Here is a 26,675-nt window from a genome sequence, read left to right as displayed (position 1 = left end):
CTGGTATAGAATCTGGGGCCCCAGCAGTGGGAGTGCCATGTCCTAACCACTGGATTGCCAGGGAATTTCCTAAAAAATATTTTTAACTATAACGATTTCCCTACACCCCCCTCTTTATTCCCTTGCTACTTATTTGTTGAAGAGAATGGGTCACTTGTTCTGTAGAATTTCTCCGAGGCTAGATTTTGTTAATTGAATTCCTGTGGTATTGCTTAGTTTGCTCTTCTGTTTCCTGTATTTCCTATAAACTCCTAGTTGGATATTGAGGCTTGCTGAGATTCACACTTGATTTTCCAAACCTCACAAGTGTTGCTGGATACTTTCCACTGCAGCACATCAGGAGGTGTATCACACCTGACTGTCTCTATTTCTGGGAATGCAGTATTGTGATAATGAAATGACCAGGGTATTTAAAAACTATCTTGAAATCTTTCAAAGCGTATTCGTGACAATTCATAGATGTCAACAGATCTTCTGTAAAAAAAAAAAAAATCACACTTTGCTGTCACCATAATTCTCAGTAGCTCTGTTTCACTGAGAATGAGAATATGAAAACATTTAATGTGCAAGCTTCTCCTCGAGGAGGTTCATTTGTCCTCCTCCCTTGCCCCTTTAAGTTTATCCATTCTAGTCTAAAATCTCCATTTACTCATGGCCCTCCCATGCAGAAGCCAGTTTAAAACATCAATAAGTTTAATGGAAGTCTATACATAATGCTTATTCACTATGTAACCCTGGGCAATCTCTCTGTGCTTCAGTTTTCCATTTTTAACATAGTAATAATAGTACCCTTATCAAAGGGTTATTATGTGGCTTAAGTACATGTAAAAGCACTTATAATGGAAACTGGCACTCAATAAACTGCTCCAGAAATATTCATAGTATTTACTATTATTTCATATATTGGTCCTATTCTGCAGTAGATAAATGCATAAGCCATCTACCAGCCATTCGGGATGACTGGGGGCCTTTATACTTGTTTTCTGATATCTGAAAGTCCAATTTTAATTAATTAATTAACTAATTAATTATTTTGGTGCCAAAACCCAGGATTGAACTATGAAATCCCAAGTTGGGATTTCTGAGTAAGAGAATCTAGATTTGATTCCAAGTTTCAGAAAGTACAAATTAGTGACCACACAGACAGTGAAGTGGAATAGAAAGTATAGAAGCCCTAGAATTTAAAAAGTCCTTGATTTAGGTGTTGACTTTTTCGTATCGGCTATGTCACTTTCGCAAGTCATTTAACCTCTATGAACCCGAGTTTCTTCTTCATCTGTGCAGTGGAGGTAATAAAAATGAAAATAAAATGGAGATAATAATTATATCTATTTTGCAAAGCACTTGCTTAAGGACCAAACCAAACAATATATGTACAAAATATATTTTATTGGATGAGCCCCACATGCTCATCTAAGACATGTGCATAGCGTCTGCTTTACCTGGCTCCTTGAATTGTCGGGAAGAATAAGAGCAGCACCTGTTAAGCGGATAAAGCATGAGGATGTTTCTCTTACAGTGAGAGGTAAGGCCTAATGTCAACTCCCCAAGGAGGTGACCGCAGCAGGTGTTTACGCCCTCTGCCCACCTGATTTCAAGAAACTGTGGTTCAGCTCCACGTGTGCCAGTGTTCGTGGTCAATTAGCTAAGGCGGATTGGAAATGTGGGTGAATTAAGGACCCTGGGGCAACTTCGACCAAGGAGGGATAGATACCCTAGCCTCTCCGCCTCTCGGCGGAAAATTCGGAAACATTCTCATGTTCAAACATTCTCAGCTCATTTCCTCAGACGGTCCCCTGAGGGTCACCCACAGCGGTGACCAACTCAGAAGTGAAACCTCTATTGGCTTTTCTCCCTCCCTGTCTCGTTCTCCACACTCCCTCCCTCACTTCTGCTTCCTGTAATCGCTCCCAAATAAACTTTCTGAGCCCAGGTCCTCATCCCAGGCTCTGCTTTCAGAAGAAAACCTAAGCAAAGGCAGCAACACATTGAAAACTTTCAAGGTATAACTGACTGCTATAAAAATTTTTCTCACTAATCAGGCTTAGGTTAAAAAGAAGTAGAATAAAATTTAAAAAATTAAAACGAAAGAAAGAAAAAAGTAGAGGCCAGGAGAGCACACAAAGTCATTATATGCTTAAAGCATGTGTGTGTCTGGTGGGTGGGGCTTAGGGAAAGGAGATGCTGGCACAGTGGTTAAGAATCCAGCTGCCAATGCAGGGACACGGGTTCAATCTCTGGTCCGGGAAGATCCCACATGCTGCGGAGCAACTAAGCCTGTGCGCCACAACTACTGAGACTGTGCTCTAGAGCCTGCGAGCCACAACTACTGAAGCCCGCGCATCTAGAGCCCGCGCTGTGCAACAGAAGAAGCCACTGCAATGAGAAGCCCATGCACTGCAACAAAGAGTAGCCCCTGCTCGCCGCAACTAGAGAAAGCCCACGCACAGCAACGAAGACCCAACGCAGCCATAAAAAAAAAAAATTATTTATTTATTTTAAAAAAAGAATTAAATCAAGGGACTTCCCTGGTGGTGCAGTGGTTAAGGATCCGCCTGCCAATGCAGGGACACGGGTTTGATCCCTGGTCCGGGAAGATCCCACATGCTGCGGGGCAACTAAGCCCACGAGCCACAACTACTGAGGCTGCGCTCTAGAGCCCGCGAGCCACAACTACTGAGCCCACGCGCCACAACTACTGAAGCCCACGTGCCTAGAGCCCATGCTCCGCAGCAAGAGAAGCCACTGCAATGAGAAGCCTGCACACCACAACGAAGGGTAGCCCCTGCTCGCCATAACTAGAGAAAGCCCGGTGCAGCAACAAAGACCCAATGCAGCCAAAAATAAAATAAATAAATAAATTAAGAAAAAAAAGAATTAAATCAAACACAAAGGGAACACTGCTTTACATGTTTACCTTGTGTTAATCCTAGTTTTAATACCTCAGTGGCCGACCAGGTGAGGAGAAGATGTTCTCAGAATCAAGGCTTTGATCTATGGAGGCCTTAATGTTATACCTCTTATGTTGTATCTTTTACAACTCAAGGCTTGGATTTGAACCAAGGCCCCAAATCAACTGTGAAAGAATCAGAGGAATCCTTTGGGATTCTGCTGGCATAAATGTAGTTCAAATTTATGTCTAATCAGCGTCCATTGAGTGCCAACCATATGTCCAGTATGTTGTTATAAACACACCATTTATAGCCTTAAGCTACAAAAATGAGTATGTTTACATAAAGGCACAAATAACATACTTTGTATTCTATGCATTAAAACATGTCTTAGAAGAACATATTGAGGGTTTGTAATGACCACTGAATAATGCTAAAGGCAAAGAAAAAAAAACCCAGGAAAGTGATTATATGGGATAACCACCAGAAAATGAGATACTCAAACATGATTAATTTCTTTGAACATATTCTGATAAAACTTCCATCACAACTGGAGTTACCTTGGGATGGAGCAAATTCTAAGCCTACTGATCAGATTTAAGTTATGAAACCTATTTGGTAAGGGAAGAAGTAACAGTTTAATGGAACATTGTACATCCCTAGAACTTTCCATAACAGACATGACATCATGAAATAGTTTCTAACTTAATTTTGATTTGACTCAGGTTGTCACAGGGATACTGAGCTTTTCATTAGCTTGGAACTGACAGCTTAACCCCTCTTGCCCTTTCTTATCTCATAATCCGCATCCTCTATTTCAGTCAGCCAGTCAGTTCTATTTTTTGCTTCTCCAAACATATCCTGCACATTCTCATCTCTGGGCTATGGTTCAGAGCATTTTGTCCTGTGTGGACTTCCTCTTTCTTCCAAATCTTACCCATCACTGACGAACTAAATGACTTCTCGCTTGCAGACAACATTTTAGGTTCATATAGTTTCTCTATGATGATATTATAAAAAGCCATGTAGATCTAAGTCTTCAGGACTATGGTTAGAAGACCTGCATTTGACCTCTGGGCATTGCATTTATTTGCTTTGTAATGTTGGGTAAGTCATTCAGTTCAATCATTCATCACATTTTTTGGGGGGGGGCTGGGTTGGGTCTTTGTTGCTGTGTGTGGGCTTTAGTTGTGGTGAGCGGGGGCACTCTTCATTGCGGTGCACGGGCTTCTTGTTGCGGTGGCTTCTCTTGTTGCAGAGCATGGGCTCCAGGCGCGCAGGCTTCAGTAGCTGCAGCACACAGGATCAGTAGTTGCGGCATGTGGGCTCAGTAGTTGTGGTGAATGGGACTAGTTGCTCCCTGGCATGTGGGATCTTCCCGGACCAGGGATGGAATCCGTGCCCCCTGCATTGGCAGGCGGATTTTTACCCACTGCGCCAACAGGGAAGTTCCAATAATAGTATTTTTTTAAAAAAGAATAAGTATATTAAATATAAGGTACTTAAGAGGCACAAAAACCAAGTTTTGATTTATATAAAACCATGGCATATTCCTTTAAAAACAGTTCATGTTTGGAATGTGAATTTAGTGTTTAGAATTGAAGTCATGTTGAGATTCTGGTAGCTTCGCAGCTTGGAAAGACCTCTCTTAGTTAAGCTATACTGTCTGTGGACTTTCTTAAAAGGTAGCTGCCCCCTAAACAGCCCACTGAAGGTATAGACAAGGGTGTGTTAGCAGTTTTCTATAACAGGTGGTTTTTTCCCCTTTCAAAGGGCTGCTTGGGCGGGTGCTCTTACTGTCTTTAGAAATGATAACATCACAGGATCTAAAGTAGACTGTTTAAACTCATAAAACACTCAATTTATATACTCTAAGTAAGACTTTTATTTTATTTTTATTTATTTATTTTTTTGAGGTACGCGGGCCTCTCACTGTTGTGGCCTCTCCCGTTGCAGAGCACAGGCTCCAGATGCGCAGGCCCAGCAGCCATGGCTCACGGGCCCAGCCGCTCCGTGGCATGTGGGATCCTCCCAGACCAGGGCACGAACCCGTGTCCCCTGCATCGGCAGGTGGACTCTCAACCACTGCGCCACCAGGGAAGCCCTAAGTAAGACTTTTAGATTTGGTAATCCCAAGAGACTCTTTATCAAGTAACTTGACTATGGGTTTAAAGATTCTGCTAATTATATTTCTCACTCAAAACTATCATCTAAACTTAGATCACACTGCAGCTATAAAATGGTAATGTTGACAGCGTCTTAAAAGCATTTCACAGGAGCCTATAATTGAAATGGGTGGTTAAATGAATCCAATTACTACCTTCCAAAAATTATTATAATAAAACACTTATTTTCTTAACAATAAATTTTAACATTCTTAAGAACTTTTCATTTTCATAATATATAACCAGGTGTATTTATCTTCTCTGTAAAACTATTTCACAAAGAACAAAAGCCCCACTAATTAAAAAAACAAAGACCACCCTTTGTTTTTGTTATTATTAACTAATAATAACAAATTAAATTTTTGTTATAATAAAGAAAAATCCTAAAGAAAGCCCACTTAAATAGAGATATAAATAAATAGGAAAAAAAAAAAAGAACTACGTAACATTCCAGTGACTCTCACTAGGACAGAAAATCTGCTACTTACGGCAGTGGCTCGAGAGAGTTCTCGACATGTGCTAAGCAGTCCATTTTGTAAATCGTCCCTCTGTAACACCACGGTCTGAATGGCTGCTGGGTTATCTGCATTCATTTCTATCTCTTGGCTGGCTGACAGCAAAGCTTGCTCAAGCGTGTACTATTATAATAAAAATGATGACACTTAATATTCTGCATCATCGAATTAATTTTTTTACTTTAGTTATCAGTGTCCTGATAATAGTGATATAAAGTAACATCAATTGTAGATAATAAACATAACTGTCCTACTTTCTCCTTGTGGAGTTGCTGAAGTTTCTCTTCCAGAGCATGTACCACTTTATCTTGCTCGCATAATCGGCTTAACTTGACCTAGGTTACAAGAGAAGACATCTTTTGTTAGCAATTTTTAAGTTTCCCTGTAATTGGATTTAGGCATAATAAAAAAACACATTTAAAACAGCCATGGAATAGCTAATTAGGTCAGTCTTTATTTCAATCAGTAAAATAAAAACTAAAATATAGCCTTTAAAGATAGAATGCTTAAAAAATGCATATAGAGTGAAAAAGCATTTCAACCATACTATTTAACCTACATAATTCAAAAGATTCTTAGTAATCAGGCAGTCTCATATAACTTTAATGAACCATTTTAATGTGGTTAAGATATTTTCTCTACAAACTGCTGGACAGGTTAAGCAACTTATGCAGTCCTTAATTAGAACACAGACTGGATTCTGTTTTTATATTTTTAAAATTATGTTCTTATGTTCTTCAGAAAAATCGCTTCTAACTACAGTAATACAAATAAAAACATTGCTAATGGAGAAAAATCACTTTCAATAGTTTTAATGTTTTAAATTCTTGGTAATACCCCAATTTATTAAATTATAAAAATATGAGCGGGTACTTTAATAAAATTTCAATCTCGCAATAAACCAGTTCACTGCATGTCTGAAAATAAAAACCTTGGACAAACTGTAACTATGTCCTAAATGTTACTGCATAATGATAAGAAAGCAAGAAATTTGAGATTCCACTTTCTTTGCCATTTATCCATTAAAGTAACCACCTTGGGCTTCCCTGGTGGTGCAGTGGTTGAGAGTCTGCCTGCCAAAGCAGGGGACACGGGTTCATGCCCCGGTCCGGGAAGATCCCACATGCCGCAGAGCGGCTAGGCCCGTGAGCCATGGCTGCTGAGCCTGCGCGTCTGGAGCCTGTGCTCCGCAACGGGAGAGGCCACAACAGTGAGAGGCCCGCGTACCGCAAAAAAAAAAAAAAAAAGTAACCACCTTAACTTTGTTAGACAACACAACTCAAACTACATCAGATGGGATACAACTGAAATGAGAAGGAGGTACAATTCAATGGAATAAAACCAGGGGAAAGGAGGGAAGAATGAGATATAAATAGGGACGTCAGAGATGTAAAATATGATTAACAACAACAACAAAGGATGCAGTGACAGAATTTCTTGAGGCTAATACTTTCTCTAGATGACAGACAATTTTACTTTGTCTCCAATCCTGCATAATTTTATATAAGAAATAGTCTTTACTTTCATTTAAATGATTCTAAATTATGTTCAGCTGCTATGGGCGTGGGGTGGGCACGGAATAAATCAGGAAGTGAGGATTTAATTGGCGCAAAAGAAGAAAACGTTACTTATTTGATGTCATTTTGGGCGGCAGGAGAGGAAGAGGAAATTTTTTGTCATGCTTAGTTCCAGTGTTTTGCCAGAGAGTATGACAGAGCATTGATAATACATCGCATGCTAATACGTACATCAATATCTACTTCTTCAGGTCTGTATTTGTATAATGTGCCTCTACATTCATCCTGTGACAGCTATAAGGGAAAATGTCATAGAGTAACTTTAAAAATAATTTTAAAAATACACATTTAATTAGCTTATAGTTAATATTTTAGATTTATATAACAGTAACAAAAATGGGTTTTTAATGATTCTTATACTTTTAGAAGTTTAATTCAAACACAGATCATTACAAAAATAGAAAATTATTTAACAGTGATACAATATGCAAGATACATAAGAATGATGTTAACTTAGGCTTGTCAAACAAAATAATAAGCTGGCCAAACAAAATCATACAGCACCTTACATTTTCCATTTGCGAGACACACATTATTTAAATGAAAAATTGACAAATACAATCGTAGCAACTGTGTTGAATCAAATTTTGAATCAGGCATATTTCAACAGTCAAAACCGTACCTTCACGGTATACACATAATCACACAACTGTGTATGTGTACACTCAGATGCCAACATATCTTAGTACAATATTATTAACAAAACCTATAACACGTTGTATACATATACATAATATATAAACACACATACACAATATAGACTTATCTTGTTCCTCTGTCTTAAGAACTAAAAGATAATGGAAGAAAAGGATGGGTTTAATCGAAAAGGGGTAAAGCACTCAAAAACCTCTTAAAATTGAAAGCCTACTTATAAACTATGGACAGTCAAATTGCATAAAAAGTTGGTTATGTGTTTGCTGACACCATTTGCTTCATTATATTGTAGTGAATTATTATTCAGTGTATTTAAACATCCTTTTTTCAGCTTCTTCCAAATATCTTTTGGTCAAGCAAATCCTCATTTCTGATGGTGTTTACCAAGATTTCAATAAGCCATCCCAATCAGTTATACCCCAGGTCACATCATAGCGCCTCTGCAGGCAAAACTGCACTATCTCTCTTGTCTTTTAACTTTATATTGACTGCTAGACAGTAACAAAAACATAGTAGGAAAATGTAATTGGGGCTCATTGCATGTTTGCTAAATGGTATACTTTTTCTCCAAGTGGGGATAGGAGTAATGTATCCCAACTACATTCTAGATTTGAAAATTAAATTTCGTATATACATATACAAATGCACAAGAATGTAAAAGTTACAACTATGTATGACCTGTCTGTAAAAAACTGCTTGACATTTACATCTCAAGAGGCATAATTTAAACAGCAGATAACTTTAATTGGGTCTAGGAATGTGGGAATCAGGAGATTAAAAATGTAAGCATTCCAAACATACAATAATAAATCCTGGATTTCCATGTTTCACTTCAAGACACTGCTTTCACGTACCTCATGCAAATGATTCTGTGACTACTTAGGGGTATACACAGTGATCATTAAGCCACAAAACTTTCATGGAAGTGAACATCACATGAAAAATGAATTTAATGACAGAAGTCCGAATACTTGTGCACTATTTTAAAATAAAGACCACTGAATATGTCCTGAGAAGCGTCAATTGTCACTCTAAATGAAAGCACCTAGGACCAAGAAAATAATTTATATTCCCACTTGAAAAAAGGAAGTAATGAAAAATAAGTTTTAAAATGCTTAGATCCAGAATAAAAAATGTGAGATAATGCTAAAATGAGTATTTCTCATTTTTAAGAAATAAAAGATGTAAAGCCTTAGCTACTAAATGTCTACATATACTTTGCTTATTTAATATTTAAAGTTAAACGCCAAACAGCTTTACTAAACCATGGAATGCATGATTTGAACATAACTAGTGGCTAGTGCTATATCTAGATTAAAATATGCTTTGTACCCTATATCCCAGGGTCAAAAGAAAAAAAGACAAGTATTTTAAAATGGAAACTTAGAATTTGTAAGAAATATTTAGGGTAATGGTTTAATATTTTTATTTAGGGAATCTTACTGCATATTCATTTTCATATCAGTTGGCATATTATAAAAAAGAAAGATGTGTACTGTGTACTTATAACTTTAGAGTGGTATCTCCTTAAAGCCACAGAAATAATATTACACATATAAATTAGATTTATTTTGTTGTACCTATATTTTTGGTACCAATGAAAATTTATTTAAACCTTTTATCAACTTATTCAATAAAGATAATTAAATATCAACTAATAAAAATCTTAAAATAATCAACCTTCCACTATACTGAATTCATTTCTTTTGCCTGTCAGAAGGAAAGCATAAGAAAACAAGATTATTCTTTAAATAATTAACTTTTAAGCATGGCCTATTTCCCATTACTGATAATAATTACTGAAGTTTTTCTTAAGAAGAGATGAATATAATTTTTTTTTAAATTTATTTTTTGACCATGCTGCATGGCTTGCGTCATCTTAGTTCCCCGACCAGCGACTGAACCCGGGCCATGGCAGTGAAAGCGCAGAGTCCTAACCACTGGACAGCCAGGGAATTCCTGAATATAATTTATTTAAAAAATTTCCATCTAGAATTGAAGTTTACTATTTTGTCCTCAATATGAAAATTCTACTAATAAGAAAAATGTAATTTCATGAATATTCTGATTAACTCAAGTTCTGCATGAAATAATGTTTCATGGCAATACTTTTTAGCATTTTTCAAACTCATCTTTAGCAAAAAAGCTCTGAGTTTGAATACGTTTGTTTGAGGTACCTCAGCAACACTAGAAAAGTAAGTGAAAGGGGGCTACATAGTAATTATATAAGCTTGAGCAGTGCTCAAGCTTCAATCTGAGAAGCGTATTATACAGACTACTGACTATATAAGGATATGTATATTATATTTAGAAAGTTAGAACTTTTTCATAGTAAGGTATCTTTTAATCTTTTTAAAAACTGGTTTGGCATTAAGTTAAAAGAAAACCACTTTTGCCAATTAAAATTCAACTTTCTATAGTATCCCTTTTTAAGTATGTGAAATATATATATGTGTATATATATTTTAAAAGCATATGAATATATATACAAAACACAAAAAAAGACTTTTGGGGAAATATTTGATAAAATTAGACTTTAATTTCTATGAAAACTCAAAAATGCTCGTTGGACTGTATATATTTGCTAATTAGTCTGTAACCTTTAAAGCAATTATTTATCATGTGACTAATTTCACTGATATTAAGTAGGTTATAAAAATTCTGGTACGTGGGCTTCCCTGGTGGCGCAGTGGTTGAGAGTCAGCCTGCTGATGCAGGGGACTCGAGTTCGTGCCCCGGTCCGGGAAGATCCCACATGCCGAGGAGCGGCTGGGCCCGTGAGCCATGGCCGTTAAGCCTGCGCGTCCGGAGCCTGTGCTCCGAAACGGGAGAGGCCACAACAGTGAGAGGCCCGCGTACCGCAGAAAAAAAAAAAAAAAATTCTGGTACAAAATTGTACTCGTGAAAGATGGTAGAATGATTAATAAACGCAGAGGAGTTTTTCAACTTGAAGCTCACTTAGCATTTGTTTTGATTCAGTTTTAGGTTCTTTTTTTGAGTAATTTTAAGAAAATTACTGGGACTTCCCTGGTGGTCCAGTGGTTAAGACTCCACGCTTCCACTGTACGGTGTGGGTTTGATCCCTAGTAGGGGAACTCGATCCTGTACGCTGTGTGGTACAGCCAAAAAATTAAAAAAAAAAAATTACTGCCCAGGTAATTTCTCAGGTGTCCTCCTTCTTCTAGGAAGATGTAAACACAGAGGTTCTCCTGAGAGAAAACCTGAATGGCTATGATTCAGAAAAACTGGTCATAAAACACTATATTGCCACTTTATTTTCAGCTAAATTTCAGGAACCTATTAACACAGCATTGCAATGCAATGTCAGAAAAGCAAACCATCAGGTGTACAATATAAACTTTCACAAAGGTTTTCTTTGAATAATAACATGATAATGGAAATCTGGAGAAAAAAAGATGTGACTTCAATTTACAGAAGTTTATATTAACAAAGTTTAAGAAATGCATCTGTCACTTTTATCTATCAATGATGCTCTGCCATAATTAAGTACTTTACTACTGGCTGATTAAAGAAAAGTATCATCTAAAAACTCCCTAGATTTGATAGCACTGACAGTCAATATTCATTACCTGGCTGCCCATGTCATGCCCAGGCATGGCTGCTGCTGTTACACATTCAGATCTTCCTGTTCTATACAATATCAGGTTGTTTTCTTTCAAGTATCAAGATGAGGAAATATATTTATATGAATCTATTACTCTTTCAGTATTCAAGGTTACTGATGCTATATAAGACCAGTCTCAGATACCTCCACATTTTTGAAGGACTCCAGTAAGAACTTTTAGTGCAACTGAGTGATTTCAATCAGCAATGACTTCTGCACCATCAACCTTGATTACCGATCAATATAAAAAAAGAAAACCCAAACCAAATGGAACAGAAAATCCCAGCTCTCATTCTTACTGTAAATATACAAAATGTGAAAAATGAAACCATAACCTATTAAAACAGAAGGCCTTTGATCTCACATCAATCAGCATCATATAAAATTATAAGCTGACAGCTTCAGACACTGAAAAAGGTATCAATTCCAGAATAAGTGCTAAGGCTGTCAGTGTGGCTTTTTGGAATGAAGTGTCAAGATTCTAAAATCTGGTGACTTTAAAAGGAGTGGTAAGATTCCATTTTCTTTTGAAAAGAAAAGCTGTTTAACTTTAAATATTTAATACTTTATCTCCTTATTGCTAATTAAAAACTATGCTCAGTCACATAACATACTTTAAATGTTTTGAAAACTGTGCTCAGAAATAAGAGTCACCCACCCACCAACTGTTTCAGTCTTCCAGTTTACAAGGCCCATGATGCAGACCCTCAAGGCACCCGATGCAAACCAGAGGCCTTTAAAGCCAGTGCGAGCTCAAGGTGCTTCTTTTTACCAGGTGCTTTTACATATTTTAATCAAAATATATATTCATTTTTCATGTTAGTTAATTTTCTCCCTCTGTATGATTTTTAAAATACTGTAACAGGTCATAGGCCACAGTAATTTGAGGGGGTTGAAGTGGAAGAAGCTGATGTTGCAAAACACACAGCTAAGAACATTTAGACCATGAAATACAAAAAAACTGGAGAGGAATGTATAACATGACTTCTTTTGCAGATCTGCAGATTACCAAGGTCCTAAATTAAAGCCAGCCAACCCCATGGCACATATTTTGAGTTAGGGAAAAGAATGGGGTAAGATATGATGATCATGATGACTACTACATAAGAGGGAAAAGAATACGGGGAGAAGATACTCCCAGTATGGTAAGAAATGGCTATCTTTAGTTTTTACCATACCACAGTACATAAACAACCTTTAAATAACTCCCATACAAATATAATCTATTCCTAAAACATTGGGGTGGGGTGGGGTGGGGTAGGAAGGCAGCCCCTGAAAGGAAAAAAATATTTTTTAAAAGTTTTCCCTAAAAATCAGTTAGGCTTTTAGAGTTAATCAAAATTAATGGCAAGTTCGTAAAAATTTTGCAAGTGTACTGCAGACCTCCAAGTACATATCAATCAAATACTCTGCACAAAAACTTCAGGAAAATGGCACACTTAATATCCAACAGCGAAATGTTCAGCAAAGCCATGCTAAGAACTGCAGCATCTTGAAAAGCACGGATGAATTGCGTTTTTCCCAAAAAGACAGAAACAAAAAATGGAATAAGAAAAAGACTAATGTTATGAGTAACTCTGAGGATAAACCAAAACTGTCACTGAGGGATTTTGCGGATGATAAAGCAGTGTCATTCACTGTCCAAGACCTTACTTGCTGGTACAGTTGGGGTCTTAGCGCCGAGTTCTCAATCATTGTGTGAACCATGGTGATAATAGGTTCATTTTCTTTCATCTATTTCAAATCAGGAGGAGCATACAGCAAACATCAGTTTACAGCATAGCTAGATTTGAAAGACGACACTGTAAATATAGCCTCTACTTTAATATCTTCCTAATAGTGCAGTTGTTTACATATTATCCCAAGGTTGCATAGAATCAACTTACTATAAAACCATTTCAAACAAGTATTAAATGTTACAAAATACTTCCAAGGTTATAAAAAGGCTTACTAATTGCAATAAAGGTTTTACTTTATAAACATAACCAATATTGTCAATTAATGAATATTCCTATAATACTAGAATAGATAATAAAAGCATCAAGATTCAAGGGATAAACTAAAGGGTGACAACCTATAAACTTAAAAGGAGAAAAATGGCATGACTTAATCAATTACTTATATAGTAAAAAAAAAGCTTAAAATGATATTCAGTTCTTTATAAGGTTATTCAGAAAAATTTTAGTTCTCTACAAATAATAATATATCTTGTCACTTAGACAATCACACATTTTATTAATCTTGATAGACACTTATATATACTCTATTTTGGATTTTCTCAAAGTATAACACTGTATGCAGAATGATTTCCAAGACATGCAAACTAAAATTTATTCAGCAAAGACTAAGTGAATCTCCCTAGGTCCTTAAAAGGCTGAAACCATGTTTCACATTTCCAGCTATATTGTACTTAATTACTGCCTCTAGAAAAATATTTATTTTAGCAGGCTCTGGACTCAAGAATTAAAGCATTCAAAAGACAGTTTTATATATATATATATATATATATATATATATATATATATGTATACATATATATATATATGGTAAAAGGCCAACAAAGTTTGTACCATTTGTAAGCAGACAAGTCTGTTTATAATTGCAATTTGTAACACTTGGCTTATATAATTTTCATCCCCCATATTATAGAAAATAAGCATTTCTATCATGGTTAACAAATGCTACTTTACTGAGTTAGCTAAATCTGCAAACAAAAATTTACTAATATTAAGATTAAATGCATAAGTAAAAATTAAATCTTGAAAACTTTATACCTAGACATTTTTATTTTCAGTCTAGTTACCAATGTTTCATGTCAATACCTGTTTTGGTTGTTAAATGACTGGTTTACTCTCCTTTTAAAAAGTTTTATTCAAGGTAAGTAATTTGTTTTTAAATCTACACATTTACTTATTAAACTCAAACTTCTATACATCAGTTAAATCTACTCATCGGTTGAACTCAAACTTCTTTTTTTCCCTAATGTTATCCAATAAGGGACCAAGGCATTTATAGGTGACATCTCATGCACACAGGTAAGAACTGTGTTGATATGCAGTACAGGAAAAAATTTTACAGTGTTGGAAAGTAACATAAAGAGACAACTATAGATATAAATTTTTCTTTAGCAGAAAAAAAAACGCTTATTACATGCTTATATTTTAAAGGAACGCTGGTTATTTTATCTTAACCAAATGTTGATCTTGGAACAGTTGTAACTGCCTTTGTTTTTGGCTCAATCACTTGACTGCATTGATACATACTTTGTACAACATAGGTAGCTTAAGTCTCTCTTCATTTTTTAGTATTATTTAATTTTGATTTTCAAAGCAATCTCATCTATACTTGCTACTTTTCAATAGCATGCCATGAAAATTAGACAGAAGAGTACCTGACTCAGAGGTTGGGGGGTTGGGGGGAGGTGGTAGAGGGGCTGGGGTTTGAAAGAAGGTCAGGAGCATATGAATATTTAAGAAATAATGCAGGTCAGAGAGTATCCAAATATAAAAGTCACTCAAGGTCAAACTGAAACTGCTGTGGAGTCTCGGAAATCTGGCACTACAAAGAGGCCACTGTCAAAGGGCTAGGTCTGCCAATATGGCGGCTACCACCTTTAAGTGGAGCAGATCAATGATTGATCCGGTGGTACAGATCAATGACTAGTGTTCAGCCTCTAGGCCTGAGGAATTTACCTGAAATGTATTTATAAAGGGAGAAGAGACAGTATGATTTCTGCAGAAGGGTAATCAAGCTTGATTTATTTAGTGGAATACTTTGAGAGGGTAAATATGTACATTATAGAGGGAAGCCACATTTGTGATTTAAAAATGACTCTTTAATTTACCTGTCAAAGATCATTAAATATTAAGTCACTGAGAAGGATCTTGCAGGAAGACACTGATTTAGGAACAGAAAAACTAAAAAAATACTAAGAGTAAAAATAACATTAAAAAAAGATTAAATTTTAAAAATTGAAGTATAGCTAATTTACAGTATTATATTATTTTCAGGTGTGCAACGGTGACTCAGTATTTTTATAGATTTTACCCCGTTTAAAGTTATTATAAAATATTAGCTATATTCCTTACGCTGTATAATATATCCATGTAGGTTATTTATTTTATACATAGTAGTTTGTACCTTAATCCCCTACTTCTATCTTGCCCCTCCCCACTCCTGTCTTCCCACTGGTAACCACCAGCTTGTTCTCTATATCTGTGAGACTGTTTCTGTTTTGTTATATTCATTCGTTTGTTTTATTTTTTAGATTCCACATATAAGTGATAACATGGAGTATCTGTCTTTCTCTAACAAAAAATAACATTTAAAGTGTACAGAGTGTCTCATAGATTACTTCTGGAACTGTTTTTCATTATGAAAAATTTCAAATGTATATATCAAATCCTAGAATATTAAAATTAGAAGGCATCTTTGGAAAGTGACAATTTAGTACAGCAAAGAAATGAAAAATGTTAGCAGTAATTATTTTAAATTGTGGGACCAGGTCATTATTTTTTTTTCTATATACTTCTCTACATTTCCCAAATTTTCTCCACCAAATAGATACTGCTTTTCTCATTAAAAAAAAAAATGTTATTAGTCAAGGATAAAAAATATATAAATACCAAATAAACTAGATTAATGGAACAACTATATCCTCTGGCAAACACCCCTTGGTGACACAAAGAGGCTAAGAAAAAATTTTAGCACATGTGTTTGCATCATGTTCAAAGCTGTTGGGAGTCCTTTAGTGCAGCGAGGCCCTGATCGAGAACTGCTCTCACAACCTTTATTCTGCCGTATGAGTCTGTATCCACATCAGAAATTGACTGAAGAAATGTTAACTAACTAAAAAAAGTAAGCTGCCCCAATGCATTTGTAAATACCTATGACTATCTTATTAATATCTTTTTTCCTTTTTATTACTGGCTACTTCAGAAATCAAAGTTCAAGCTTATTTCAACCAGTGGTTCTTAACCCAGAATCACTTGAGGAACTTGAAAAGAACAGAGACCCTGATTCCCAGATAACTATAATGTGCAACTTGAAAATCTCTAATGTAGACAATACCATTAAAACATGAAGGTGACAGGCTGGTTTAAAGATTCCTTTTGGCAGAAGTAACTACAATGTTCTTTCTCAAGGTGCTGAAGTCAGTCACATGTAATCTGGTAACAGTGAATGTTCTTCAGCTTACATACTCCTTGGGAATCTCATTTTACTCAAGTCAGAGAGATGGGATAAGTCTATCTGCAGACGGAAGCAGCAGAAGTATTTCAGAATTCCCCTGGGCACCACACTCACCTGACCAAGGGCTGTTAGGATGATTGGGCTTGTAAGAAAAATCTGCACAGGGGAGTGGTCCTGTATGTGGTGGCACTCTCCTTGCACGTGGCATGCAACAGCTGAGGCCAGCTAAACACAGTACTCAGGATCCCACACAATGGGAGTTCGGTCCGCATTAAACAATTTCAATGATCTGCCTGAAATCTGACTCTTTCCAGATTTACTGAATTGGAAATACTAGATCTGCTTTCTCTCCAAATAGATCCTAGAAATAGGCTAGTGATTTCTTTCACTAAATCACCTCTGAAATATCTCTATCTATCTATCTTATTGAAGTATAGTTGATTTGCAATGTTGTGTTAGTTTCTGCTGTTTAGCAAAGTGATTCAGTTATACATATACATTCTTTTTATATTCTTTTCCATTATGGTTTATCACAGGATATTGAATATAGTTCCCTGTGCTATACAGTGGAACCTTGTTGTTTATCCATCCTATATGTAACAGTTTGCATCTGCTAACTCTAAACTCCCATTCCATCCCTCTCCCACCCTCCTCCCCCTTGGCAATCACAAGTCTGTTCTCTATGTCTGTAAGTCTGTTTCGTAGACAGGTTCATTTGCTTCATGAAATATCTGTATTTTAAAACTTAGAAACTGATCATCTCTGAAATTTACACTGAAACAGCACATGCTATCTGGCTTTTGCTACGTAAACTTTATACAACAGCTTTTGAATTAAAGCAGTAAAATATGACTCCCCCTCCCCCCCACCAAATACGTGATGCTCCATGAGCACCTTAGAATTTCATGCTCAAGTTCTTAAGAAAAAGGACTATCCAGCAATTCTCTTCTGGTTTGACTACTACAAGAATCCTAGGCAGCATTAAGGCACTGCTGCTAATAGCTAATGTATTTTTGTTTTAAGGAATTAGAGCAAGAGAAAGACTAATTAGTACTTGGGGGATGTTTAATAATTTACTTGAAAATGAGTTAAATGCTTCGCTTCCTGCTTTAATTCCTTCTTTGAACTAAAGGGTAATACAGGTTTAGTTTCCAATTAATTGCTAAATTATAAAGCTATTATAAAAGGTCCACTATTTTATAAAAATGAGAATGTATGAATTGGGGATGACACTATTTTCATAATTAACTTCAGCAATAAATAAGAAAACTTAAGTGGAAATATCTTGGAAATACACTTAGGCAATGCCAATATATTTCTGTTTACAACAAAGACATATTTTTACTTGAAATTTGTAAGTCCAAATGTTTACAAAAACCACCTAGAAAATGAGATACTTAACTCTAGCCTCTTTCTGAGGTTTGAGGTATGTTGGGCTAGTATGAATACAGAGCATCCTTTGATGTTACTGTTAGAAATAGCTTGATTTAAAAACCCATCACCAAAAAACTTACTCAACACAATTCTACGCAACCGTGTCACAGCTGGCAGGATCTTGAGTGGAACTTCCCAACTGACACCTGCGGGCTGGGAAAGGGTCCCAGGTGTCTGGAGTTGGGGACCACCTCAGTCCTCAGAGTGCTTAACACGCTCCCAACAGCACGGCCTCAAGTTTCTGTCAAGGTGTGCACACCTACTGTCACTTTTCTATGTGGGCCATGTAGGAAAAAGGTTAGAAAGCACTAAGATAGTGTTTTATGTTTCAAAAAAAACCCCAGACATCTCCTCTTTCTTTGGCGTTCCTTGTCATTATTTATCTCAGTAGTTCTCAAACCTGACTGAGGAGAAAAAATAAATCACCTGTGGAGTTTTCAAAACAGAGTGGGCTCTGGCAACTCTCACTGGGGGCTGGGGGGCAGACAGCCTTGAGAACTGTACTTTGTTTTTGTCTTTCTAAAGATCCGCCGGTAGGTATGACAGGAAATCAGGCTTGAGAAGAATGGTCCTACCCTGGCACTAATTTAAGTCATTGAGGACCAATTCAACCATCACCAATAAGGAATTCTTCAACGTCTTGATGAGTTGGTACTAGATGTTGGTCAGGATACCTGTGCAACTATCAAAAGATGAAAAATTTCAAACTAATGATCTAAACACAAGTATATTGCATGTAGACTAAAATAGTCTTGTCTTTGTATGAAATACAGCATTAAGAGATTTAACCCCCTTAAAAAATCAACCGAATCTCATTAATAATATTAGTGGGCTCAGCAGAATCACGGGGTGGGGGCGGGCGGGGTATTATTACGAATCCAATTTCCAGTTGCCAGCTGTTCTATTATCCTAGCAACTTCTAACATCCGTTTCAAAGTCTCTATCTCTACAGAAATTGGACCAGCTAGGGATGCAGAAGGAACAGGATACTGTAAGTCATGAGATAAATGCTCCAGAATAATTTTTAGGGGGAAGGAGAAAGACTAGCAGTGAGCAAAGCCAGGACAATCATTCGTATAATTTATCCTTGGGAAGATTAATTTCCCAATCCCCCTTTAGGTATAAGAAGTGGTTAAGTAGGGGCTTAATTGCTATTTATTTATTTGGCCGCGCGGCATGCGGGATCCTAGCTCCCCGACCAGGGATCAAACCCGAGCCTCCTGCAGTGGAAGCGCAGAGTCCTAACCACTGGACCGCCAGGGAAGTCCCTTAACTGCTCTTTGAAAAGTTTACATAATGATTCATCTAGCATCGTCCAACAGAACTTTCTATGATGATAGAAATGTTCTCCATCAGCGTAGTCCAACATGCCACACCAGTGACTCCTCAGCCCGAAATGTGGCCCGTGTGACAGAGAAAATGAATCTTATTTTTATAAAAGTGTAACTAACTTAAGTAACCACATATGGCTAGTGGCTATTATACTGGATTGTAAGTCTAGAAATTCTAGACCAGTAAAGTAAGTATAATTTCCCCCTAGATTTGGATCTCATTCCCATAAGGGAAAACATCTGCCCAAGCTCTGTCGAGTAAATGAGTTTCCTCGAGTCTGAATTCTGCAGTAACAGCTTCCTCCCTCTTTTGGGGGCGGGTGCAAGAAGTCAGGATGATTTCTATCCGCCCTACAGAGCTTTTGTCCTTCACTGATAACCCATCTCTGTGCTGTCATTTTCCATTCAAATGGAAAATGGATTTTTCCTGAGCTCTTAAAGACACCTTAGAAAAAGAATTTTTAAGTTGGGAATCTGTCTTAACAATAGCCAAAACCCCTGATAGCCTAATCACTGAAGAATCCATCTCTCAAGAATGTCCTCCTGTGTCTAGATCAATAAACTTTTAAGATGTGTGGCAAAAATAAAAGGCTAGAGAATTTGACATGCCCAGGGTGAAGCTGTGAGGAATGCAGGGGCCTTTGTAAACAGGTCATTTGGATAATGACAATGTAAATGCCTTCCACTCTCATTCCAGGCACTTCTGAAAGTCCGAGAACCTGAGATTGAAGGGTATGACTACCTATAGAAACCACGCATTGTTTAACAGGAAGCAGGAAAATCTGAAGTGACTTTTTAAATAGAAGAATGTAAATAAGTCTCTTTATAGCCGATGGGGCAAAGTATGGAGGTCTATTTCTTTGGAAATTTTAAAGCAATCAGAACAAACTCTTCTATGCTATATATGGTTTCTAAATGTAAAACTTTGGGAAAGTATTACTATTGTATGTATTCAGAAAACTCAGTGGTACTTTAAATGATGTAGCTAGACCATACAACATATCCTCTTTTTCTTCAAGGGAGAAAGACAGATTAAAAACAAAGAAAGAAAAAGAAAAAACAAATTGTGACACTAACACAGAAGTCAAATGTATCCGACATTTCCTTAAAAGAAAAGAAGGAAAAAAAAAAAAGGAGCATTTCTAGACTGACTGATGCTGTAAGTACTGGCTTCAGGAATAAGGTCCATTTATTGAGAAATACGAAAACACCCCTAATCCAGCAGAACAAAAGGAGGGCAATCTCTACACACAACCTTATTTAAATTGCTGAATTTTTTAAGCCACCATTTTGAGGTATATACCTGTGGTATATTTTGAAGGAAACTTTTAAGGTCTAGGCTAATGTCTTTCCAAATAATTTACATATATAATTTACTTACCGTGAGTTTCATCCTTTTTCACCTACGAGTCTCAAGAATTTAAAAAAAAATTAAAATCCTTTTGGCTACAGGATACATTTTATAGATCTGATTTTTACTTCAGTGGCTTAAACCTGTTTTCCTTATTAATGAATTTTTTTTTTTAAATTGTTCCTTTAAGTAATGTATTATCTGATGCCACCATCTTTATTCCTGGCATCCACAGGCAACTGAAAATATTAAAAAAGCTCAAAATCCATTTTGTAAAAATGCTTTATTGTGGAAATACATAAATATTGTGTTTGAAATGGTCACATATTTCTTCTTTGCAAGCATTTTGTAAAACCATACCATAAAACAATACTATTTTAAAGGGACAAAACATCCCGAAAGTGAAAATCTTACATCTCTGTTAGCTAAAAAAAAAGTATTTGTTCTGGTCAATGGGTAAATCTACTAGAAAAATACATTTGAGCTTTAAATCAAAAGTAAAATATCTTCTAGATACAGGATCTGGGTTTTATTAATAGCAATTGTATTCTTACTGAGTTAAAATTGGCACTGAGTAACAGAATTCTTACCATTAATTCAAAGATTTATCAGCTTATGTTTTAACTACATAATCACATCCTTAGGTTGATCCCAGAAATGACTTTGGCATTTATGCTCAACTTTGTTTCCTTCCTGAGCTTTGAAAATCATTTACAATTCTACTCTGCAAGCTCTAACATCCTGCCTGACACTGAGCTCCATAAATCTCTGCTGAATGAAGTTTCTGAAAAAATACATTCAAATAAGACAGAAGCAAACAAAAGCCACAATAATTGGCTTATTAAAATATCTGCTTTTGTAAATAAACTGTGGAACTGTAGAAATATTATGCATTTTCGGAGGGGTGGGGAAATTTTGTTTTCATTTTCCCATCTTGTTAGATAGGAGAATAACCAGTTATATAACCAAGAGCTGGTATTCTTCAGGTAACAAAGATCAGCAACCTGAAATAGAACTATTCTATAGGTACAAGAACAACTCCTGATTTTGAAGGAAGAGTAGATTTAAAAAAGAAAGAAAATTCACTAATACAAGGTATTCATCCTAGCTTTGTGATTTTGGACAAGTCATTCAACGTGACTGGGGATAAAAGTAACTGGCCACACGCTGCAGAGGCAAGTATTAGAAGCAGATGGGACACGGTATATAACAGCACTTTGAAAACTGTGAAGTGATACTTATGCTATTAGGATGGACAGACGCTGGGCAGGTGCACATTGTAGAGAATGGGGGTGCTTCTGTAGTATCTGAGAAACGATGGGGCGCTGGCTGCAGAAAAGGGTTTATGGGGGAGGAAGTGTTTCACAGGCTGGTAGGGGCTGGTGGTGATGAAATGAGGGCTTGAGTGACAAACCAAAAAGAGACTTTATTTTGTAGGGAGCCGGGAGTTTGAAGTTTCCTGAGTTAGCTGAAAGACAATGAGGCAGGTGCTTTGAGTACTGCCAGGATTTGTTTACTAAATGGTATAACAAGGAGCTAGTACGTGGAAGGTGTTTTGGTGGCTTCTATGATCCTGACTAAACACCATGCAGATATTATGTACCAGCTAAAGTAAAATCTGTTCGGATGGTTCTACAGAATCGCACGATTTTCCTGTTTTCAGTAAAAGTGTTTTGAAAGTACTTTAAACTCCAGTTTCAAGGTATCGTTAGCATTAACATGAGTTGGTGTTGGGCACATGAAACATTAGGAGAACGTAATACAACTCCAGGAGGCTGGATGACTTAATTCTGCCATTTTTATAAATTTGTAGAGTCTCCACACTCAAAGTGGTGGAACAGCAGGCAGGGTGCCAAGGACCATCACATTGGGGGTCCTTCCAAGTAGCCTGCCAGCTGTTTTTCTTTTCATCCACCAGGCTGTGAGAGGCTGTCCGAGCCATAGCTGGAGGAGACTTTCCTCTTTTCCCACTTTATGTTCTAGGTCTAAGCAAACAGCTAAAGAAAGGTCCTAATCCTTCTCGAAGTCCATCAAGCTCTTCCCCAAGGATGATGTGTTCCATAAATGTCTGTTACATCAATGGGGTTAAAGGTGACCAATATTTTGAACCACTTCGGCTTTCAGTTTTTTGGTCAGGGAATTGAGGGATCAGATAACAACCTTAATTTTGGACATGCTGGAGATGTACTGAAGGCAGAACTTCCAAATGGAGATCTCCGTGAGCAACTATAACTACGTAACGGAAACTGCAGAGAGTGGTGTTTTAGATGCCTTTTGTGCCCCTCTCCACATCTTCGGTTTCAGGTCTTGCTGGGTGTATGGGAACCCACTGGGTGCTCATGTATGCATAACCTCAGTGTGCTAGGCAGTTAGTCTCATGGGACAACCCCTGGTCAGTGGAAGACGGGAGTGAGTGCTCTTCTCTAGTTCAGCTGGGTTTCTATTTGTCAACAAGTATCAGATGAGGCCCCAGTTGACAGTATATAGTCGCACTCTCTTTACTCCTGTACCTTGGAATCACTTCCCAAAATAAACTTCCTGCAAACAAGCCCACATCAAGGAAGCCCACATCACAGGCTCTGCTTTCTGGGAGAAACCCAGGGGCTAGAGATGAAAAGTAACAAAGAGAGAACTAGTAAAATAATGAGTAGATGAATGTTCAGATGAGAGAACACCAAGAAACAGGGCACTTCCCCAGTTAGGGTTGAGCGGGGTGAAAACAGTTATCAAGAAGGGCCAGATGAGTCCCTGGTAAGAAACAGGAGAACCATATAATAATGGTTAAGCATCCGATAGGCTGAGAGATCAGAGTATTGTCACACATGTATTAAATCTTTCCACTTTCTAAATTCTAATCTACCCACTGTCCATTTATTTATATTCTGCCATTATGATGTCATATCCTGATTAAGAATTTTCTCAGTGTCATCTCCCTCTCCCACTTCTATGATCAAGTATACAGAGGAAGGGAGAGACAGAAAAAGAAAAAAGGAGGAATGGTGTGTGAGAGACAGAGAGAGAGAGAGAGACAGGAATGCTCTGAATAGCACAGCAAAAGAAAATACAGATATTCTACACTATGTAACTAGTTTGGGTTAGTAAGTGTTCAATAATATTCTTTCAATTTTCTAGTTTGCTTTTTTCAAATGCCTTTTCTATATCCCCTAGAAACATTAGCTCCTGTAGCTCTCAGTCATCCCTAAAAATAGAAGCTCTAGGACCCCTCCAAATATTAGAGAAAATGGGATCTTGCTTCATAGCTCAATAGAATGAGGTTGCTGAATGGACAACAATGAAAGCCATCAAGAATCTTTTCATCATCTTGTTAGCATTTCTTCCCTTATAGGGAAGCTGTCTTTCATGAACACAAAGAACAAAAGGCAAGAAAGTACTGAGATTTTTACCTTGAATGGTTTCAGTACCAATTACATACACCCAGTTAACTGTTCCTTTTTGCATTTCCCTTGGCATAAGTATGTTTAAAAGTGGTCAGAGTTCCTGTTTCTACATTGTGGTTTCTTGAAAGGACACAGAAAGCATGCTGATGAGCAATGTCCACAGCAACCAGTAATATTAATAGAATATCAGACTTCTTCCAAAAGTCACTAGTAGTTTTAGCGCACGGCTCATAAAATATTAATCTTTATAAAAGAATTACATTATAAAACCTGAATGCTACTACAAAACTTTTGCAAATTAGAAACTTCAGCTTACTCTTCAAGATGTTTTAGAGGTTAGTATGATCAAAAATGACTCTTCTCTCAAGCGTTTGCTCATACTTTAAAAAAATGTGCTGATAAAAGAAGGGCTGAGCTACTGACTTGCTAACCTTCAACATTTTCATGCAACAAAGAACACCACAGGTATGCTTGAGCTGTATTTTTCCTTTCTTGTACTATGGCAAACTGGTTTGTTATGAGAAACTTCCAGCTTTTCCATGAAAATTTGAGGATAAGGTCCTTTAGCCATCTGGTGTTAAAGAATATACCATTTGATGCCAAATTCAGAAATGACTTAGGTATGCTCCATGCTGGGAGGCAGAGGAAGATGGCTCCAGCTGGGTAGGGGCAAATGAATTTCATAAAATTATCCGTAGCAGAGTCATATTCTTTTCACAAAGATCTTTTGGCCATCCCCAACACAGGTGTGACTGACTGAGGGATTTCCCTTCCTTTCCCATTCTCATGCAGCTGTTTCTGATGCAGTTAACTACAATGACTCTTGAAGGGACAGGGGTAGAGGCAGAATGTCATAATTTTTTTTTTTTTTGCAGTACACGGGCCTCTCACTGCTGTGGCCTCTCCCGTTGCGGAGCACAGGCTCCGGACGCACAGGCTCAGCGGCCATGGCTCACGGGCCCAGCCGCTCCGCGACATGCGGACCGGGGCACGAACCCGCGTCCCCTGCATCGGCTGGCGGACTCTCAACCACTGCGCCACCAGGGGAGCCCCCTACACATTTCTTCATCTCAGTTCTTAAGCATCTCATTTTCTGTTACCATGGCCTACATGGAAAGCTGGCAGAAATTCCCTCATAACTGCTCTTCAATCACTAACAGAAAAAGAAAGAAAAAGCAAGTGAGGAAGAAAGAAACAAACGGAGGGAAGAAGATGGATGAAGGGATGGGAACATGGCCTCATCTCCCCAATCCTATAAATCCTCCCTTTATGATTGATCGAAGAAGCTCCAGCCCCTGCTCTACCTCTTCACCCACAGAGGCCTTGCCTAGTTCCCTCTCCTCAGCCCCTGCTCTAGTTTCTACGATCCCAGCTTCATTCCTTTGCTCAGTACAACCAGTCCTGGTCCAGACTACAGGAGCCGAGAACTAGATACCGGAGGAAATCCTCGTAAGGGACAAGAGTAAGAAAATGAAGTCCCTACTCGCCATGTTAGACCTGCTGAAGGGGATATATATGCCCCAGCTGAATAGCAGGAGGTTGATAACAGTCAGCTTCTATGGGGACCTGTTACGCCGGCTTCAAACAGATGATATGCACGTGGCTCCACGAAGTATTAGGAACTCCTAGTCATCAAATACATGTTCAGCAGGGTCATATAGCTCTAAAACTCATGCTCAATCTGCCCTCTTCTGAGAAAAAAAGAAAATATATCAAGACAGTCTCTTTTCCCTCACTGTCAAAGAACGGCAACAGGACACTCCATTCTTCAGGAGGGGATGCCCTTACAACTGCTGATAATCTCAAATTTACTCCAACTTCCTGGTAAGTACAGGGTCACTGCAAGATTGCACTTATGGCCTTTCTCTCCTCTCCTATATTCTGGTAGTAGAGGAATGAATGAGGGAAAAGACAATGTCAAATCCATTCCAGAGGTATACTGTAGGATGAAATTTCCATGTTTCACTTAAACGGTACCCAAAAGCTTCTCTAACGTTCAGTGATGACTAAGCTAAATGAGAAGAAAATGAGTTACTGATATATTATGTATTTATTCATTTTCGAAATAGAACCTGGATGAGGTTCATAAAGTACCCAGTTAGGATTATTATACTTTCACAGGTTATACTTTGGGGCTTTATCTTAAAATTCATAAAAATGACAAACCTAGGCTCATCTTAAGAAATGTAGACATTGAACAGTCTACTAACTGGGCTATAAAAACATAAACTATAATAGCGTACTTCAGAATAAAACAAAAAGCAGAAGAAAATTATACCATATAATTAGTATAGCTTTTGTTATTTTTAAAAACACTTCAGTACATGACTTGTCCTCATGATGGTGATATGGCACCAGAAGACAAGAGTTTTCGATTGACTGTATAATATGTAAATCTTCAGAATTTCAGACAAGGCATTTTTATTTTTTATTTGTTATAATATCAGAAATGAATTTACCTCTGAAGTAACTCAGAGACTACCCTTTGGTTCTATTTTTCATGAATAGTGATAGGGATTAAGAGAATTTAAATCAATTAAATGT

General features: G+C 37.2%; 1 protein-coding gene across 12 annotated transcripts in view; it reads right to left on the bottom strand.

Annotated features, from left to right (window-relative positions):
* The window catches only part of PLEKHA5 (pleckstrin homology domain containing A5), a 244,389-nt gene that overhangs the window by 30,841 nt on the left and 186,873 nt on the right, over positions 1-26,675 (bottom strand). For 9 of the 12 annotated variants that reach the window (XM_089920362.1, XM_089920364.1, XM_089920366.1 and 6 more), the window contains 3 exons: positions 7,320-7,382; positions 5,826-5,906; positions 5,545-5,694 (listed from right to left, as the gene is read on the bottom strand). In XM_089920362.1, coding sequence (XP_089776488.1) covers positions 5,545-5,694; positions 5,826-5,906; positions 7,320-7,382 — 294 coding nt within the window. Of the gene's footprint in view, positions 1-5,544; positions 5,695-5,825; positions 5,907-7,319; positions 7,383-13,080; positions 13,162-26,675 lie in introns of all 12 variants that reach the window. The other 3 variants (XM_089920365.1, XM_089920370.1, XM_089920363.1) reach the window with 1 other exon arrangement.

The sequence above is a fragment of the Delphinapterus leucas genome, chromosome 11 (assembly GCF_059928025.1).
Source record: "Delphinapterus leucas isolate spDelLeu-1000000601 "Yukka" chromosome 11, BTC_Dleu_Yukka2, whole genome shotgun sequence".
In the NCBI taxonomy this organism is placed as follows: domain Eukaryota; kingdom Metazoa; phylum Chordata; class Mammalia; order Artiodactyla; family Monodontidae; genus Delphinapterus; species Delphinapterus leucas.
The sequence above is the reverse complement of the archived record's forward strand: the minus strand, read 5'-3'. Positions and strand labels throughout refer to the sequence as shown.